This window comes from Physeter macrocephalus, chromosome 20, assembly GCF_002837175.3.
Source record: "Physeter macrocephalus isolate SW-GA chromosome 20, ASM283717v5, whole genome shotgun sequence".
In the NCBI taxonomy this organism is placed as follows: Eukaryota; Metazoa; Chordata; class Mammalia; order Artiodactyla; family Physeteridae; genus Physeter; species Physeter macrocephalus.
Window position 1 is genome coordinate 38,222,272 of NC_041233.1, and position 21,658 is coordinate 38,243,929.

A 21,658-nucleotide genomic window follows, 5' to 3' on the forward strand; every position below is an offset into this window, starting at 1 on the left:
CTTGGGATGATTTGCTGTCTATTCAGGTATTCCACAGATGCAGGGCACTTCAAGTTGATTGTGGAGATTTAATCCGCTGCTTCTGAGGCTGCTGGGAGAGACCTCGCCCTCTCCTCTTTGTTCGCACAGCTCCTGGGGTTCAGCTTTGGACTTGGCCCCCACTCTGTGCATAGGTCGCCCAAGGGCGTCTGCTCTTTGCTCAGACAGGACAGGGTTAAAGGAGCAGCTGATTCGGTGGCTCTGGCTCAGGCCGGGGGGAGTGAGGGGTACGGATGCGGGGCGAGCCTGCAGCGGCAGAGGCTGGCATGACATTGCACCAGCCTGAGGCGTGACGTGCATTCTCCCGAGGAAGTTGTCCCTGGATCCCGGGACCCTGGCGGTGATGGGCTGCACAGGCTCCAGGGAGGGGAGGTGTGGAGAGTGACCTGTGCTCGCACACAGGCTTCTTGGTGGCGGCAGCAGCAGCCTTAAGTGTCTCATGCCTGTCTCTGGTGTCCGCGCTGATAGCCGCGGCTCGCGCCCGTTTCTGGAGCCCCTTTACGTGGCGCGCTTATGTACTGTTTATTTTTAAAGTCCATTTTTGGCTCAGTAGTTTGAGATCCCACCTTTATCATCTGTCTATTTCTGGACATTTTATATGTCAGTATCACACTTTTAATTATAGAGGCTTTAATAGTATGTTTTTCATGTCTGGTAGGGCTAGTACTCATCAATTCTCTTTTTGGTGTTTTTCTAGCTATTTTTGCTTATTTGATTTAACTTTATTGCCTTGTCTCGCTCTTTTAAAAAGTTTAGTATTTTTTGAGTGATTGCATTAAATTGATAAATTAACATAAGTAGAACAAACATCTTATAATGTTGAATCATTCTATCCAAAAACAGTTGTTTTTTGGTTTTGTTCATCCACTTTTACATCTTTTAGGAGTGTTTTAAAATTTTCTTTGTAGAGGTTTGCACCTTTCTTGTTACGTATATTTCTAAGTACAGTAGTTAATAATATTTAAATATTTATTGTTATTATAAATGAAGTTTTCTCTACTGGTGTATCCTATAATGGTTTATTGCTTGCTTATTTGAAGGCTATGGATATTTGTATGTTAATTTTATGTACTGCTAATTTACTCAGTTGTCTTTCTTTTGGTCTTGTCATAAATTCTCCAGGGTTTTTCAGGTATATTTGACATATCATCTGCAATAGAGATAGTTTCACTACTTCTTTAACCATTCTTTGGCCTTTAATTGATTTCTCTTGTCTAATTAAATTGACTGATACCTCTCTTACTATGTCAAATAGTGACAGAGTTGGTGGACATCTTGTCTTGTTCCTGATCTTACTGGATAATGTTTCTTGTATTTCCTCATTAAATAAGATACTGTCTTTAAGACTAGTAGTATTTTAACATGTTAAGAGAATATCTCTCATTTCCTATTTTCTTGAGACTTTTAAAATATCATGAATGGATGTTGAATTTTGTCAAAGATTTTCTTAGCACCTATGGAGATATTTTTTTTCCTTAGAGCTGTTAATGTGTTGGATAATAATACTACTAAGTACTCTACTAATAACAGATTTCTTAGTATTGAACCAATCTACAATCCTGGAATACATCCCACTTGGTTACAGCAAATTCTTTTATTGGTGTACTAGAGGATTCTGTTTGCCTGTATTTAGATTTTTATATAAGTTTGAGTGAATGATATTGGTCTTTAGTTTTCATTTTTTGTAATGTCTTTATTAGGTTTAGGAGTTGATGCTCTCCTTACTTCTTTTTTTAAAAAATGTGTTTACTTATTTTTGGCTGCGTTGGGTCTTCGTTGCCGTGTGCGGTATTTCTCTAGTTGCGGTGAGCAGGGGCTACTCTTTGTTGCGGTGTGTGGGCTTCTCATTGCGGTGGCTTCTCTTGTTGCGGAGCACGGGCTCTAGATGCGCAGGCTTCAGTAGTTGTGGCACGTGGGCTCTAGAGTGCAGGCTCAGTAGTTGTGGCGCGCGGGCTTAGTTGCTCTGTGGCATGTGGGATCTTCCCAGACCGGGGATCGAACCCATGTCCCCTGCATTGGCAGGCAGATTCTTTTTTTTTTTTTGCGGTACGCGGGCCTCTCACTGTTGTGGCCTCTCTCTCAACCACTGCGCCACCAGGGAAGCCCTGGCAGGCAGATTCTTAACCACTGCGCCACCAGGGAAGTCCTATCCTTACTTCTTTATTCCTTTTCAGTGCTCTGGAAAAATATGTAGATCATAGGGTTTATTTTGTCTTTAAAGGTTTCATAAATTCCTGTAAATCCATTTGGCTTGGTGCTTTTTATTGTGTATGTGTGTGGTGGGGGATTCCTGAACAGCATTCTCTAGTTCTTCTATGGAGATTGATCTGTTCAAGCTTTCTAACTTTCATGGCATCAATTTTGTTAATCTGTTGTTCCTTAGGAAGTTATCCCCTTGCTATTTCTTATTTTTGTATATTTGTGATTCCCTTCCCTTTTATTCCTTTTAATACATTTAGCTTGTAGTTTGTCTACTTTGTTAACGTTTTTTAAAAACTAGGATTTTGATTTATTGCCTTTATGTTTTTTGGGGTTTTTTTAGTAGTCTTTAGTTTTATTGCATTGCAGAGTGTTGTTTGTAATATTTACATTTTATGGAAAGCATTGTTTTCTTTTTGACCTAATATATGATCAGTTTTTGTGTATGTGCCGTGGACCCTTGAGTATGTGTATTATTATCATCTAGGAACAATAAACATGTCTCACTGATTATTTTGTTCAGTTGGCTTATCTTTATGTGTTTTTTCATGCTTGATCTGTCTTGTACTGAAAGGTATATTAACATCTTTTATTACTGTGTTTTTCTTTATGTCTCTCTGCATCTTCTATAGTTTTTGTTTTATAAAGGTGGTTACTTGTGTTATTTGATACATAAGAATATCCATAAGTGTTACATCTTCATTATGAACTTTAACATTAAAAAATATCCCTCATTGTCACATTTGATGCTTTGGGCTGTGAATTCTACTTTGGTAATCAGGATCGCCACCCTCTCTCCTTTTCTGGTTTATTTCACTTATCATAGTGTCATCAAGGTTCATTCATGTTGTAGCATGTGGCAGGATTTCCTTCTTTTTTAAGGTTGAATAATACTCCATTATATGTTTATGACACATTTTCTTTATCCATTCATCTGTCAATAAATATTTTAGGTTACTTCCATTTCTTGGCTATTATGAATAAAGCTGTAATGAACATGAACGTGCAGATATCTCTTCCAGATCCTGATTTCTTTTGAATAAATACCCAGAAGTAGAATTACTGGATCATATGGTAATTCTATTTTTAATGTTTTGAGGAGACTTCATGCTGTTTTCCATTTTGGCTGCACAGTTTTATATTCCCACCAATAGGGCACAGCATTCCAGTTGCTCTACATCCTCACCAACACTTGTTATTTTCTGAGTTTGATAGTGGACAACCTCTTGGGTGTGGTATCTTATGGTGGTTTGATTTGCATTTCCCTGATGATTAGTGATGTTGACCGTCTTTTCATATGCTTATTGGCCATCTGTATGTCTTCTTTGGAGAAATGTCTATTCAAAAGACATTTAAAAATCAGATTATTTGTTTTCTTGTTGTTGAGCCTGGTCTAATTATTTTGCCTTATAAGTTATTTGATTTTTTTTTCAAGTAACTGTTGGGGATTTTATCTTTGTCATTGAAATAAAATAGTTTTATTACTCAGATATGTCTTGGGCACAATAGTTCTGGGTTAATTTTCCCAGGTACCTAGCGGGTCCTTTCAATGTATAGATTCAGGTCTTCAATTTCTGGAAGTTTTCCAGGATTATATTTCTAAGTATTAGTTCTATTCCACTATTTTATTTTTTAGGGGCTTTGATAATATGAATATTATTCTTGGCCTGTCTTCCATTTCCGCTACTTTGACTCTAACCCTTCTTACTTCTTTCTTTATGTCATTTTCATACTCTTGCTTGTTTTCCTGGCTTGTCCTTTACTGAGTATGTGGTTGAGTATATTATCTCTTGGTATCTTGCAGTTTATTCTTTATTTTTGTGGTAATTTTGTCTTTATCCTCCATTTCTTTTCTGAGTTCAGTCAGCAGTCTTTTTCATCCCCCCCCCCCACCTTTTTGGACATTTTCTGTTCTTAATTTTTGAATTTCTGATTCAGACTGTTGAATACTTCAGATGCTTGAGTATGTTTAACTCTGTTTAGGGTGTGACCTTATAGTTTTCTTTTGCTTCATGGTTATTTTTCTGGGTAAAATTTGCCTTGGTTGATAGGTGTGGAATTTTGTTTTTTAATTTTTACTATTAACTCTCTATGGGTTTGTTATTTTTTTTCTCCTGTTGATTTTTGTGGTGTTCGGGTGTTTTACAGATTCTGTTTAATGGTGCTATGCCAGTTTAGTAATGTCCAGATATTTTCACATGTTTTATGTCTGTTTTGTGGTGATGGTGGGGAGTGGGGTACTCGTGATTCCTCCAATTTTGTTGTATCTTTTGTCTTGCAGGACTCTTAAGTTTTTACCCCTTGTTCCTTTTCCCCCTGAACACTGAATTACTATGGATGCTCTTCCTCTTTTGAATTTTGCCTCCTACAGAAGTTCCTTCAAATTGCTTGGCTTTAAAGTCCATTACTTGTGGTCAGTATTCTGGTCTGAGTCCTTTTGGTAGACTTTTGAGACTTAGAATTGCCTTCTTCCTTTTGATGGTTTTATATTGAACTTGTATACTGCACTACCTTCCCTCTCCAAACTTCTCCAAAGTTTTTCTTGATCAGCCCTGCAGGGACAGGAGCATGAGATTTCCCACGCTAGGATAGAGCAATTGCCCCTTTTTATTTCCAGTTCTTTTGAAGTTTAGACATTCTCTGTCTTCAAGTTATGAGGGCTGAGGGCATAGTTTCTGTGTAGATTCATTTCCCTTCTTACTGTTCTGTATTGTTTGGGGAGGAAATATTGGGAGATGGGAGCTATGGCCCACCATTGTCTTTAATTATCCATAAGTCCTGTTGATTCTGTTTTATTTTCTAAATGTAGATATGAACATGGTCTCAAACATACATGTATCTGTGTGAAAATTCTAAAAAAAAGACACAGGAAACATGTTTGTTTCATTATTAGGGTTAGATGAGGTTGTAAGTGCCCTTTGAAGAAGAGACACCAGGGAATTCTTCTTTTGTCTGTGCACACTCATAAAGAAAAAATCATGTGAGCACACAGGAAAATGTTGGCCACCTATAAGCTAAGAGAAGAGGTCTCAGAATGAAGCTGGTGCTTTGATCTTGGACTTCCCAGCCTCCAGAACTGTGAAAAAATAAATTTCTGTTGTTTAAGCCACCCAGTCTGTGGTGTTTTTGTTATGGCAACCCAGGTAGACTAAGATACACAGACAACACACACACACACACACACACACACACACACACACACACACACACACACGTATATTTGCAAATACACGTACACTCATATATCACTTATCATGGCTTTGTTTGTAATAGTAAAAAATTGGATAGCTGAAAATATATCTTAGTAGGGGACTGGGTAAATAAATTATGACAGAAACATATATTGGAGCACCGTTCAGTCATTGCATACAATGTATATTTTCATTTATTGATGTGAAAGATATATACAATATATTAAGTATATTAAGAAAACAGTTTATAAAACAGCTCAAAGTATGTTCCCATTTTATTAAAAAAATAAGTTTTTAAAGGAAGTGTACCCCAAATATTGAAAATAGATTTTACTGGACTTAGGATTACATGTAGTTTTAATTTTCTTTTGTATATTTCTGTGTTGTCTTTTTTCATAAGTCACTATTTTTATAATAAATATTTGAATTTGTAAAGAGTTTTAAAAACACTGAATAGAAAAATCAGTATATATGTAATATGTCCTTTGGGAAGACATGTTTGTTTAATAGGAATTAATTTTTCTGGATGTAGTTGTAAGAAATTAGCATTGAGGTTTAAAGGCAAAGGACCACCCTTAAATAGGGTTGCCAGATTTCTATTTGCTAAATCTGGCAACCCTATCTTAAAGGAAAGTTGATTTGCTTTGTATATTTGAGATTCCAAAAGTATTCTTGGTAGAAAGAACCCGTCTTTTTTATTGTGCAAGTGAGGATGCTAAGGCTCACAGAGGTGATGACTTCCTCAAGGTCATCCAGTAACTCAGGTGGCCATCAGGACCACAGCTCAGTCTTTGATGATTCTTGCCACCCTGTTTTGCCTGTCAACCTTCTATTGTTTTAGCCTGCTGATAGCTAAGTCTATTAAAAGTGATTATAGGAGTTAATCTAAGCAGTGTTGTTATGTTGTCTTTAATCCAGTTCTAAAGTTTTTTTTTTAATGCAATAATACTGTACAATGTTGGTTGAATGTAAATAATGGTGTTACCTACCCAAGTTGCTTTATTTAGTTATCCTGGTGAAATCCTGTAATTTTGATTGAAAATATGACCAGAGCATATTAAAATTTTTTTAATATTAAAATACTTTTAATGTGAAATAATTTCTAGGTTAAAATCCTTTCCTTACTGGCATTCTTTTTTAACTGGAAGCAAAAAGAGTGAACTGTTCCCATTTGGGAGATATATGTATATCCACCTCCTCAGCCCATGTGGGCTGTATTCCATGATGATCTTTTGGAACATTTGGTGAACGTTTAGTAGACATTCAGGTCTACTAACAGCAACACTACTTAAACATACACCTAGACAGCTACTTTTGCTTTATGGAGACTGATTTTCTAGAGACTGATTAGCATAAAGGTTGAGTGCAGTTTCTGGAGTTAGCCTGCTGGGGCTTTACATGTCTAATCCACATACTCTCTGGGTGTCACTTAATCTCTCAGTGCTTCAGTTTTATCATCTGTGAAATAAGCATAATGGTGATGCCTGCTTCACAAGATTATTGTTGTTGCAGTTAAATTATGGTAATACAGGTCAAGCATTTATAACAGTGCTTGGCTTAAAATAATAAATGCTAACACATATGGCACTTACTGCTATGATTCTAGTCAACTTATTTTATAGTATCACAAGCAAAAGTAATTTGAGAAGGCAGTATGTGAGATATTTGAAAAAGATATTCATTAACATCAGTATCTGTAGCCGTTAAATGTTCTATTGAATAGATAATGCTCACTCTCTGGCTAGTAGTCTTTGGGCATTCAAATGTGCAGTTTGCAAAAAAAAAAAAAAAGTTTATGCTGGAGTATGGAATCTGCTTTAACATTCCTTTAATTAACATCACAGAAATGCAGAGAAACTGTCTTGTAGACCATAATTTTCAGCATTGAAAATTGCCCATAATATACTTTTTATTAAAGATTGAATTATTCTTTAATTAGTGTTCAGACTCTACAAAAAAGTATGTCAATATGCAGTTATGGACTATAATCACATTCAAACATTAGGGTGGGAGGAATTTTCTAATATATTAATGTTTTATGGGAAATTATATTCTGTGCCCTGTTTCAGGATTATTGACCTTTCCATTTGGAAGAATATGAAAGATGCTATCTGAATCACTAAATAAACTCACATATAAACAATCATTATTCCCTGTGAACATGTTATTCTCAGAACAGATTTTTAGAATACAAAATTTTAGGGACAAATAAGCTAAATTAAATGTTCCATATATATATATATATTTAAAAATTTATTTATTTATGGCTGTGTTGGGTCTTCGTTTCTGTGCGAGGGCTTTCTCTAGTTGTGGCAAGCGTGGGCCACTCTTCATCGCGGTGCGCGGGCCTCTCACTATCGCGGCCTCTTTTGTTGCGGAGCACAGGCTCCAGTCGCGCAGGCTCAGTAGTTGTGGCTTACGGGCCCAGTTGCTCCGCGGCATGTGGGATCTTCCCAGACCAGGGCTCAAACCCGCGTTCCCTGCATTGGCAGGCAGATTCTCAACCACTGCGCCACCAGGGAAGCCCCATGTTCCATATATTTTTAAATTTAGATTTAATTGACATATTAGTTCTGGGGTACAACATAATGATTTGATATTTGTATATAAAGTTGGCCCTATGTATCCTCTGGTTCTGCATCTGAGGATTTAACCAACTGTAGATCGAAATTATTGGGGAAAAAAAAATCCAGAAAGTTCCAAAAAGCAAAACTTGAATTTGCATCATTCTGGCAAATATTTACATAGTGTTTACTTTGTATTAAGTATTACAAGTAATCTAGAGATGATTTAAAGTATACAGGAGGATGAGTATAGGTTATGTGCAAATAAATACTATGTCATTTTGTATAAGGTACTTGAGCATCCGTGGATTTTGGTATTTGCAGGGGACCTGGAACCAGTACCCCTCGGATACCAAGGGACTACTGTATTGCAAAATGATCAATGCAGTAAGTCTAGTTAATAGTCAACATCCATCACCATACATAGTTACAAAATTGTGTTTTCTTATGATGAAAACTTTTAAGATATACAACACAATATTATTAACTATAGTCTCCATGTTGTACATTATATCCCCATGACTTGCTTATTTTATAGCTGGGAGGTTGTACATTTTTAACCCCTTTCACCCATTTTGCTCACTCTCCACTCATAATACACTTTTAATGCTGAATATAACTGAATGAAGGCTGTACTTTGCAGTATTGAGAACTGTTTTCTAGGTGTTATATCTTAAACTCTTCAGGGCTCGTTTCAAGGTATCTTTTTAAAGGGCTGCCTAATTTTATACTTTGTTTCAAGGCCAGAGAGTTACTGAAACATACTGTTCTTTTCTAGTGAGTGGATTGGATCATATCTACTTTTAGCCACGCCTTTTACCTACGATTCTGTACAGTTTAGTTAAGCATCTAGCATTCAATTTAGAATTGTGTTTAATTTATTATTATTTCTTTGATAAAATTGATTTGTATCATGCTCTTTCCAAGATACTATTGAATTTTTAACCAATTTTTTTATAACCTTCCCCTAAGGTATCCCCATCTGTCAGCAGCACTTAATTTGGAATAACATGGAACTTGAAGATGCTTATTGCTTGAATGATTACAAGTGAGTGTAACTGTGTATCAGATATCTTATAGACGCTCAGAATTATGACTCCATATACCAGTGTTTTTCTTCTGAATCCTTGAATCATGTCTCTTCTTCTTCTGAATAGTTTTTATCCCTAGATTTTAGTGTAAATCCTGAACTTTAAGATGTGTCGGCTCAGTACCCATGCTACCTGATCTTTGTCCTCTGATTCTTTGTTTTACCTTTTCATTATTCACACCAAGCCACTTACCCCTGCCTTTTTAGACTTCCTCTTCTTATCTTGCCTTCTTTGCTCCTTTCTTTGAATATTGACTCATTCCCATCTGGCTACCTTCCTTTTCTTTCCATTTTCACAAGAGTACTGGGTAAGAGAGTATTGCTCTTCACCAAGTCTTTCATTTTTCTTCGGCCCTCCTAATGTGATACTGAGTGACACTGTGTGCATCAGTGATTGTAGATACACCATCAGACCTTTTGTCTTTCTCCCTTCTCTCACATAATTCTTCATTCTTTCCTTAAAAAAAAGGGTCAGAGGCCATGTGGAATAGCTGGGAGCACACTGGGAGTTGGGAGATCTTGTAGATTTGTTATTCTTCTATTGTTTTATTTTATTAAATAGATCTGATATTTCTAACACTTTGGGTCTTGAACAAGCTTCTTTTCTTCTTAGGGCCTGACATGTGAAATGAAGAGGCTAAACCACAGAGGTCCTTTTCATACTTTTATTCATGTCATATTTAAGGCTTATGAGAACTTCTTCATGTTTTCATTATTTATGCAAGTAAATAAATTAACATTTTATATTTATGCACATTGCTATATCTTTTTTTTTTATCTTTTAGAGAGTAGGCACTGTGATAAACCAGCGCATAATTATGTGTATATTTAACACTGAATGTATTTTGATGATTGTGGTTTATTTTTGTGTTAATTATCCACAGCATTTCAGAAGGTTGTACCTTGAAGCTGGTTTTGGCTATGCGTGGTGGACCTATAAATACTAGAAGAGGTAGGCATATGTTAAAATTATGTATATTAAAGCAATTTGACAATAATAATCTTCAAGCCAGGTGGTGTTTTTATAGCCTCAGGTTTTATTCAGGTTCTCTTTCTGCTATTAGGTCTTAGAAGAACCTCATTGTTTCTCTCAGCATTGTTCTTTTTTTATTTTATTTTTTAAAATTTTATTTTATTTTTATTGAAGTATAGTTGATTTACAATGTTGTGTTAGTTTCAGGTTTATAGCAAAGTGATTCAGTTATACATATATATGAATATATATATTTATTTCAGATTCTTTTCCCTTATAGGTTATTATAAAATATTGAGTATAGTTCCCTGTGCTATATAGTAGGTCCTTCAGCATTGTTTTTTAAAGCCTAAATGAGGGGCAGGAGCTCATATTCCAGGAAATCTCATGATTCCTGATTCCAAAGAGATTTAAATATAAACCTCACCAGTATAGGGAAGGGCAGTGGGATGGCATAGTACAAATATTACGTTGTTATCATTGTGTTTAGGTTCATTTTACTTGTCTTGCTTTTTTAATCCACTGAGTCTTCAACTCCTGGGGTAATGATTGCTGTAGGAAATTCCAAAGATACCTCTTAGCCTGATTTGTGATGCATTTGGGTTTTATAGATATTATCACAGTCCTGTTGAAGCCTTTTTTTCAGAATGTGGGTGGTGTCTGAGAGAGACATTCAGCAAACACATTTTGAACATCTACTAGATGTTCAGTGCAGTAGTTCATGGGAGAAGAAGTTTCTGCTTCATCACAGTGTCCACAATAAACATGTGAAGAATTGATGTTACTTCAAGCAGCTGTAAGTGCTATGGAGGGAATAGGGTAGCATGACAGTGTCTGTGGAAGTAGGGTAGTAGGAGGACAATTGTGGAAGAGCCCTGGGAGATGATGATGTGAGCAGAGACTTGATTAATAAGAAAGTTCTAAGCATGGGAAGAACTGGGAGTGTTCACGTTTGTCCCTGATTCAGGTACATCAGATGGATCCTCACAAAGTAGAGGCATGCTTCGATTTCTCAGAGTAGTCCTGCTCTGTGGGCCTCGTTTGGGGGAAGGCCTTTGTATTTGTTTGATCCTTCACTAACCAGAAAATTGAATGTTGAGTACTGATTCTACTCATGGCTTATACTTCTTCCACAAGTCAGAGTTCATCTCCATGCTTCATAATTTTGATTAGAAAATAGAGTTATCACTATCTGTTTCCTAGCTATTTCAAGAGGATTTTGTGAGATATGTTACTTTGGCTGTTTAACTGTTTTGGATAAGTTAGAAAAAAACAAAGATAATAATGTTAGAGCTGATTAACTAGATTCATAATATCAGGGACTTTCTATTAGTTGGACCTATGAAATTGTCCCACGTAACATTAAATGAGGTTTATAGTAGCCATTCTGAGGGTAGTAGAAGAACCCTAATGTGTTTACTGAGCCATTATAAGACGCGAATTTAATGACATGTGAATTCCATTGTATTATATTTCTCAAAGTTTGTTATTTGTGTATAGTATTGTCTTTAAACAGAATGTTTTATCAGGCACCTACTTTTCTTACTAGGACTAAAAATATGTTTATGTGGATAAGTACCACAGATTCTGAGTTTAAAATACATGTATGTTTTTAACTTAAAACAAAATGAAAGTGGAAGGCATCATTACCCTTTGGTAGTTGAAGCTTTGTAATACTTTTTTCCCTACAACTTCCTGTGCCTTGTTTGTAAATTGAAGAATCAGTACCTAGAACTTGTCTTTTTTTTTAGATTTTAGACTGAGTTCTTAATAATTTTGCCTTTAGTGAATCAACTTTTAAAATGAAAATGTAGCTGTTGTCTACCTTACATCACTGAAAACTTGGTGAAAAAGAAAAACTGTACCCAGATCTAGAAATTCTCCATAATGTATTTCAGAAACCTTATTTTTTAGCTATTGGGTTGGCCAAAAAGTTCGTTTCACAGAAAAATCCGAACGAACTTTTTGGCCAACCCAATTTAGTCTTACTTGAAAATTATGGTTTAGAAAATATCTTTATTGTGTGAACTCCAGTAATATTTAGCTTTTAAAATTGTTTTTGAATTAACCATTATCAAAACAACATGGAAAATACTTTCCTGGGAATTCCCTGGTGGTCCAGTGTTTAGGACTCTGCACTTTTGACTGCAGCAGGCACAAGTTCCATCCCTGGCCAGAGAACTAAGATCCCACAAGCTGTATGGCATGGCCAAAAAGAAAAAAAAAAAGCTTTCCTTCCTAAAATTAAATTTTATCCTAAACTATATACATAATGTTTTATACCTGATGAAATCTAAATGATTTTTCTATTATGAAAAGGGGTGTGCATACATACACATAGGTGCATACACATATTCAACGCCAGTGCCTCCCTAAGTAAGGCACATTCTCTTGGTTTAAACAAGACTTTCATGTGGTTTTAGTAATGGTGGTAGCATAGTTTTTGTTTCTTATTAATGTAATTTGGAAAATGTAGCATAAACTTAAAATGGCAAGAAACTGTTTTAAAAATGTCCTTTAATATTTACACATCTTGTGCCTATGAAAGAGTCTTTCAAAACATCCAACTATTTTTGTAAAACAAGGTAAATCTTATTATGTTTCTGAAGTTTTTGTGTTTTAGTAGTGGTGGAATTGAATTTAGGATATGGGAACATCTTCAATGTTTTTACCTCATTACTTTCAGAGTTTAATATTTATTATTTCTGTAACTTTTTGACAGGTTCAGATAACAGTTCAGCACTGTTTTTCTGTTAATAAGTAAGCTACTTGAATGAAAGTTATATAGAGTCTGAGAAATTGTTGCCTCTTTTAAGAAGGAACAAATGTTTCTGCAGCTTGACATGAAAACGTCTTTGGGAGTGAACTTTTTTTCCCTCAGCCATTGCTTAGACTCCCTGATCTGAGGTTCAGGGGCGTTTAGAACATTCAGGCTGTGAGCTAGCAGTCTCTTGAGGCTTGTCCCCACCACAGGAGCGGAATCTGTCTGTGGCTGCTATGGATGAGAGTGGGTTGAGGTGATGGCTGTGCAGTGTCATTCAAACCTGATGACAGTGCCAGGCCGCTAGAGCCACGTGTTCTGACTAGACACATAGATACATACCAGGACAAGTGGGGTCCTGGGAGGATGCTTTCAAGAAACAACATACTGATCATTACACACATAGCAGTTTTAGCACACTAAGGGACCCCCTTGTGTTCTGGGTTACTGTGTACTTTTAATTGCCTACCTTCACGTCAAGAAACAATTCTAAGAAGAATCAGCCTTTATATAAAACCAGAAAGAAAAAAAGGAATTCACTTCTAATTTCTAACATATGTTCCCCAATAGTGTGTGTGTTTGTTTTTTTAATCTAAAGTAAGTGGAATTTACATTGCTTTTTAATTATTGATTGTTGGAACCAATATTGGAAAATATAGGGAGTGGAAGGTGTAAAGTGAAAATGGTTATAGATAATTATGTCATACAATCAACAAATATACTCTCCAGTGACACAGGAAAAACCTCATGTATTTGGTTAAACCCTGTCTTTGTACATAACAACATAATCATTTCATTTCTTTCATATTAATACAACATAGAAAATGCTGTATTAACTATAAAAAGACCAGAAACTTATTTGAAGAATGTAATATATATGTATTGTATGCATAGGATTGTTGTTCAAATTCAGCACCTTATATCCTGACAGTGTAGCAAGATGCATTAAACTTGATATAAATTGAAAGCTTGTTTATCAGTTTTTCCATTTGTAGTTCCTATGGAAGATCCACTTAGGGAGATGGCTGAGTACATGGATTCCAGTCGAGGTGAGGTCTGGGAGAAGACCTCCTGCAACAAACAAGTTACATTTCTGGTATACCGAGAAGGAGATCGATTGAATTTCTTTCGTGTAGTAGACAGGGGAGATGGCACTTTAACACCATTATCTGAATCTTTAAGGTAAATAGGTTTTCATTTGCATGTCTCACTTAGAACATTGTATGATACACCCATAAGCCTTATGTTTACCTTGTGTTGTCAAAATAATCTTATTATATTCACAAGACTAACTAAATTTTATTCATTCTCCCCTTTTCCCCCACCCCACCTCAATTATATAATTCTGAAATTGTCCTTCGTATGATTGATATGAGTAATTTCTAAAACTGAAATTTCTTTATGGAGTAGGATTTTTCGTAAAAAATATTTATTTCTGTCATTTTATGAAAGTCTAAGATGCCTACTAGATTATAGAGTCTTGTTATAATAGTGTGTTATTATACAACCGTGGCATAATAGAAAGGGTTAAGCCTAAAGTTGCTCTTTTTTTCCAAAATTTAACTCTGCTGCTTAAAGATGGATAAATCTCTTTACTTCTCTAGTCTTGTTTTCCTACTGTATAAAAGGAGGAGGGCAAATTCCCTGGCGGTCCAGTGGTTAGGACTCTGCACTCTCACTGCCAAGGGCCTGGATTCAATCCCTGGTCGAGGAGCTAAGATCCCACAAGCTGCACAGTGAGGCCCCCCCCAAATAAATAAATAATAACAAAACATATAATCCTTAAAAGAAAAGAAGAAGAGGAGTTGTTATATTCTAAAATCAGAAGGAAACAACTTAAAGGTACTTAGCTAGGCAATAGAAAACTTAGTAAATTGGACAAGGTAACCTTCAAGTTTCTATGCACTCTGCCTTACTATGATTCTTTACCTCCTTTCACTTTAAAACATTTACTAAAAATTTACTGAACTTTTATAGTCAGTCTTTACACTAGGCACTAGGTTATAAAGATTATATTCCCTCCCTTCATGGAGCATGCAATCTGCTATAAATAGTATCTATAATATAATTTTGGCAGTTGTTATAAAAAGACATCAACATCTCTGGAAAAGCAGATAAGAAGGCCTTCATTTTGCCTGAAAGGTGGGGAGTTAGGGACAACCTCTGAGAAAAAGTGACCTTAAAAGAGGAGTAGGACAGGCAGACAAAGGAAGGAAAGGTATTACGGGTAACTAAATTTAATTCTACAGCATAAAAACCTAGTTGCAATACCGTTCATACAAAAAGTAACTTGTAGTCTGGAAATCAGTTTCTACGCATTGGGAGTCTAGGCATGGTTTAGCCAGGTGCTCTGCTCAGGCTCCCACAAAGCTGCAGTCAAGGTGTTGGCAAAGTTGTACTCTTACCTGGAGGCTTGATTGGGGAAGAGAATCTACTTTTAAGCTCATTCACTTTGCTGGCATAATTCATTTCCTGACAGTCATATGACTGAGGGCCCTGGTTCTTTTACTGGCTATTGGGTAGAAGCTTCCCTCAGTTCTCTTTTGATTAACTCAAAATCAACTGATTTGGGGCCTAAATTACATCTGAAAATCCCTTTACTTTTACCATATTCTGTTGTATAGAAGCAAGTCATAGGTCATGCCCAAACTCAAGGCTAGGAGAGTGTACAGGGAGTAAGCACCAGGAATTGGGAGTCCTGGGGATTCCTTTAGGATTCTGCCTCACCTCAGAGTGTTATGTGGAAGAGAGATTATACTCATTCTTTGGGGCCAGAGTGCAGATGTGACAAATGGGCGTTGACTGTTGACTCTACGTGTCAGGCTCTGGTTAGCATTGCTAACATGCCTTAAATGTATGGGCTAAAGGTAGAGAAGAGGGACCAGTGAGGGCTGCAGCTTTAATCCAGGGTCTCTCACTTAGACCATGAGTAGAATTTCTTTATACCAGTCTCTCCATGTGCTAGCTAGCTGTTGTTTTGGTTTTCTTCCTTAGGAAATCCTCTTTTGGCTCTCCTTTCCTAAAGGAGAAAATCTAAGCTCCATAGCTTAGCATGGAAGGCCCTTCAAAACCTGTTATCTTCATTTTTACAGGTCTCTTTAATTATGTCATGTTTTTGTACATCTTTTTTCTTTTGCTTAAAACATCATTTACTCCTTTTACCCCAGTTTTTCCCCAGTCAGCTTCTATTTGTGTTTAAGACATAATCCAAATGTTGTTATGGATTTCAGTTAAAATTGTATTATTATTGTTCCTCTTAAGATATGTTTTATTTTTCTTTTCCTTTCTATTCACTTACCAGAATTGGAGAAGGGATAGGGTGGGTGAGGAAGCAGAGCAGAAAACCTTTTCTGGTCATACCTTATCTTGCCTATTCTAGGAGAGGCTTTCTTACTCCACAATAGAGGGCAGCAAACTTTTTCTGTAAAGGGCCAGATAGTAACTATTTTAGGGTTTCCAGGCCAAGAGATAAAAACTAAGGATACCATGTAAGTACTTATATAACAAGAGAAAACAAATTTTCACAAAATTTTTACAGACAAAATTCAAAATATAAGAAGAATAGTGTGTGTGTGCACGTGTGTAATTCAGGTCTACTGACGAGAAGAATGGAATTCTTTTGTGTGGGAGTAATAGTTTAGTTAAGGGGTTGAAAGCTAGTGTTGCCTACCAAATTTGCAGAATCAGTTGTAAAAGTTCATTTGTTAATATTGATCTGGAATGAGATTTTATGTACTTTACCTTTGAAAATTTCATTTCACACAGATAGGTACTTGCCAAATAATGATAGCAGTCCATGAGCATATGATTTTAATTGAGCATATTCATCACTTGGAAGGCATTTATAGAATTCTGTTAGAGTCTTCCCTTGCTGTTTGCCTTTAGCATTTCATTATGTTGCAGATCCGTCACTTCCAATTGAACATAGGTAGAGCTTCTCAATTGCACATTTAAATAGATTTTGAAATACACAGATTTCCTTTAACTTACAGTGAGGTATGAAAATGCTGCTGGGAGTGTAATTTGAGTTTGGAAAGTATGTCTGCTGCAAATTTGTGTGGGAATGGAGATCTCGCTTTGTTTTTAACTTTTGAAAGCATGATATTACATGTGATTCCAAGTAATGCTAGTTGTCAGTATGACATTGCTGCAGTGTAAGTTTCTCATGTAAGTACTGTTTTGCCTTGTAATTTTAGGTGGAATTCACTAAGGAATATTATCAAGTACACAGCACAAACTAATTTCCAAAGGCATTCTGCATTGGATATTAGCGGTTGTGAGTGGTTCTTCTCATTCAGAAAAATTCAGTGTCAGCCCTGAGCTGAAAAAAATCACAATAAAGCTGCTACTGCCAAGCCATTGAACTAATGGTTAAGTCCATGAGACAAATGAAGTCTACCATTGACACTGTTAGTTCAGTAATTCAGTAATGATAGATTGAAATATTTACTGCACGATTACCTGCTGATGAATAACACAATGAGTAACCATAGGTTTTAAACACCTTACATTTCATTAGCTTTGTACATTTGTCCAAAAAAGCTTGTTTTTTCTGTTCCACACATATTTTTGCTCCATCACTTGTAGATTTTACTTCAAGTTGTACTGTTAGTGTTTTAGCAATTTCTTTGAAAATATTCTTAAATGTAGTTGTTTCATGCAGACAATATATGGGGGCTAGTTCTTCAGTCAATTCAAATTTGGTTTTGATACCCTGAATAAGCAAAAACAACTGAATAGTATCTAGCTTATCTTGACTCGTCAAGAGCCAAGGAAAATGACTCCAAATCATTTGCCTGATTTTTTAATTAACTATTGATGTTGCTTCCAGTGATTTCAACTCTTCTAGAAATTGTTCTTGCCAAAGAAGTAGTCTTTAAACAAGTTTATTTTCTTTGGGTACATTCTTTCAACTGCTGTGATAAAAAATGGCTTAATTAATTCACAATTGGTAAACATTTCCTTGTTTGGCTAGTAAATAAGCCACTCGGAAACTTCTTTTGGTTGCACTCTCATTTTCATTTATTTTTGTGAAGAAATTATACTGTGATGAGATATTCCATTTTAAATTTTCTGCTTTTTCTGACCATTGCTTTCCTGCAAGTTGGGAATGTTGTGATGAGTCCTTAGTCTGATAATGTCCAAATATGTTGTTTTTCTTTAGCATAGCTATAGTGTCATTGTATAATAAACGCCATATTTTGCTATTTAGTTGATAGCAAAATGATCCACTCTCTACTGTGTCTTAAAACTGCAGCATTTGAAGTCCACTCTTCTCTTCATTTTGACATGTTGGGTACATACTGGTAATAAAATGTCATTGTACAGTGATACACATGGCAATCTAAGTGTTGTTGATTATGACTGTGCCACTGTGATTTATAGTGTGCTAAACCACAGTACAAAGCAATGAGAGAGCCACGTACAATTTCTTTTGCATCTATTCAACTCTGCCATTGTAGTGTAAGAGCAGTATGCAGTGCATGCAATATGTGATCAAGTGAGTGTGGCTGTGTTCCAGCAAAACTTTATTGGACACAAATGTGAATTTCACATAATTTTCACACTATGAAATATTATTATTTTGATTTTTTCAACTATCTAAAGGTGTAAAAACCATTCTTAGCTTGTGGGCCAATCAAAAATTAGTGGTGGGGGCTTCCCTGGTGGCACAGTGGTTAAGAACCCGCCTGCCAATGCAGAGGCCATGGGTTCGAGCCCTGGTCTGGGAAGATGCCACATGCTGTGGAGCAACTAAGCCCATGTGCCACAACTACTGAGCCTGCGCTCCAGAGCCCACGAGCCACAGCTACTGAGCCCACGAGCCACAAGTACTGAAGCACGCACGCCCAGAGCCCATGCTCTGCAACAAGAGAAGCCACCACAATGAGAAGCCCGCGCACCACAACTAAGAGTAGCCCCCGCTCGCTGCAACTAGAGAAAGCCTGTGCACAGCAACAAAGATCCTATGCAGCCAAAAATAAATAAATAAAATAAATAAATTTATTAAGAAAAAAAAAAGTGGTGGACTGAATTTGACCTTGGTCATAGTTTGCTGACTCTTGCTCTAAGAAGAAACAGAGGGTTATTTGATTCATTCTGATACAAAATCTAGTATCAGTCATCATTTTTAGTCTCAAATCTTTTTAGTTAATTGTGCTACCTTACTGCTTTTTTAAGTGGGAAGAAATAAAAGGAGGCATTGCAACACTTAATTAAATGGTAACTTATCTGTGAAAGTCACATAAGGAGTTGGCTTCAGGGTGAATAATATTCTTGTTGGAATAAATATTACATTTGCCCATCTCTTATTCTTTAATCCTATTATTAGGTTAAAAGATTTAGAAACAAATATAGCATTCAAGAAAATATTTAGAATATTTAAAAATAAAGAAAGATATTCTTGGATTAAGTTTATAAATTACTGTGTTATCCTGGTCTAGTTACATTTTTCCATTTAGAAAAAAATTGGGATTGGCTTCTAACTGATCCCATGAATCTATGCTTTGTGAGAGGAAACACAATAATGTGGTATTTTGAAAAAATTAGGTGAATTTTTTTAAACATATATATTTTTAATATTTATTTATTTATTTGGTTGCACTGAGCCTTAGTTGCGGCATGCGAACTCTTAGTTGTGGCATGCACGTGGGATTTAGTTCCCTGACCAGGGATTGCACCTGGGCCCCCTGCATTGGGACCACAGAGTCTTAACCACTGTGCCACCAGGGAAGTCCCCAAATTAGGTGAATTTAAAAATGTTTTTTTATCCTCTAAAATGCAGCCCATGAAATATTTATCATGATTGTACTTTTTAACGTACAAATACACACACACACACACACACACACACACACACACACACACACACACACACACACACACACACACACACACACACTGGTCTCTATGGGAAAATAGTAAAGGACCAGTTTTTTATGACAGGAAGGTTGAGTCAGAAACCTATTTTAGTATTCAATATGGATAAATTTAAAATGCCACGGGACATAACAGAGAAGTAGTTGAAGTTAAAGTATTATAAGGTGACCAAAAATAGAATATACTTGAGTCATTCCTTCCACCTCCAAGGGACACACACACACACACACACACACACACACACTGGTCTCTATGGGAAAATAGTAAAGGACCAGTTTTTTATGACAGGAAGGTTGAGTCAGAAACCTATTTTAGTATTCAATATGGATAAATTTAAAATGCCATGGGACATAACAGAGAAGTAGTTGAAGTTAAAGTATTATAAGGTGACCAAAAATAGAATATACTTGAGTCATTCCTTCCACCTCCAAGGGTGAACTGGCAAAAATCTTCACCTCAACCTTCCTTTTCAGGTATAGTTAAGTTCAAGATGAGCGCCTTCACATACTATAAATTCTGTTAATTAATTTGGATACATAAGTATGACGCAGTAAGGTCTATTGTTTGCTGCCTGGGGAAGCAACAGAAAGTAGTATAAAGAATAGACTTTGGAACCAGACAGAGGATTTGAATCTTAGGTGCACCATTTACTAGCTCTCTGATCTTGAACAAAATCATTTAACCTCTCTCAACTGCAGGTTCCTCATTTATAAAATGGGATATAATATCATCTTATGTAGTTTTTGTGAGGATTAGAAATAATACGCGGAAAGTGCCTGGCAGAGTAGGCATTCAGTAAATGGTAGCAGTGTCAATTTAGTGTTGTGTCCATTGTGTCAATTTTGATATTATACTAGGCATCTATAATAGATCGAAATGATAGTCACGAGTCAAACACTAGGGACTGAATTGGCTATGAAGACCAATTTCCGCCATTCTTCCTCCTGATACCTGTGGCTGCTGTGCAATGTAATTAACCCATGATTTCAGAATGTCACCGGTTTCACCATGTAAAGTTTAGGAATGGGGCTATCCACTCTACTTTACCTTTGTGTGGTGGTAGTATGTCCTTCAGAAGTGTTATGGAATATGCCCTATTAAGGTTATCTTAAATTGTTTCCATTTCTTACCACCATATAGAACAAGAAATCTTATTAATTCTCATACTGCTTTAGCGTAGATACAGTAAATTGGGCACGGTGACTAGTGCACATGCTTCTTATGCTCAATTTAAAATTTCAGTCATTATTCAAATATGCTGAGCTTGTGTACCATTTTAATTTTCCCATTACTGAAAAAGCTGAATGAAATTTTAATTATGTTTGTGTTCAGTTCAGCAAACGTTTGTTAAATGTGTGCCAAGCATTGTGCCAGGTGCTAAGACTAGGAAGATGAACAAAGCCTAATATATATATTTTAAAATTTATTTTTGGCTGCTTTAGGTCTTCATTGCTGCCTGCAGGCTTTCTCTAGTTGTGGTGAGCAGGGGCTACTCTTCACTGCGGTGCGCAGGCTTCTCATTGCGGTGGCTTCTCTTGTGGAGCATGGGCTCTAGGCGCACGGGCTTCAGTAGTTGTGGCGCACAGGCTTAGCTGCTCCGCAGCATGTGGGATCTTCCCAGATCAGGGGTCGAACCTGTGTCCCCTGCATTGGCAGGTGGATTCTTAACCACTGTGCCACCAGGAAAGTCCCAAGCCTAATATTAATATCTGCTTTCAACTTGCTTACATATGGGGGAATAAGAGGGAAAGATAGACATATAAGAATAAATATGAGGATAGTGTGATAGTGCCATTATATTGTGGCATTATATTGTGGCATTATGTAGTCAAAGAGAAGGGGCTTCAAATAATAAATATGTTAAGTTATGAATAAATGTTATTGTGATTGATCAGTAATTGGAATGTTTTACATGTTTAATAATTTGTGTCATGACTTGACCAAGGTGTCTTTTTTCATTTT

General features: G+C 36.3%; 1 protein-coding gene across 3 annotated transcripts in view; it reads left to right on the forward strand.

Annotated features, from left to right (window-relative positions):
* ZFAND4 (zinc finger AN1-type containing 4) overlaps positions 1–21,658 on the forward strand; it is a 201,238-nt gene that overhangs the window by 59,813 nt on the left and 119,767 nt on the right. For 2 of the 3 annotated variants that reach the window (XM_028481303.2, XM_028481305.2), the window contains exons 3-5: positions 8,966–9,041; positions 9,968–10,035; positions 13,813–13,999. In XM_028481303.2, coding sequence (XP_028337104.1) covers positions 8,966–9,041; positions 9,968–10,035; positions 13,813–13,999 — 331 coding nt within the window. Of the gene's footprint in view, positions 1–8,965; positions 9,042–9,967; positions 10,036–13,797; positions 14,000–21,658 lie in introns of all 3 variants that reach the window. The other variant, XM_055080935.1, reaches the window with a different exon arrangement.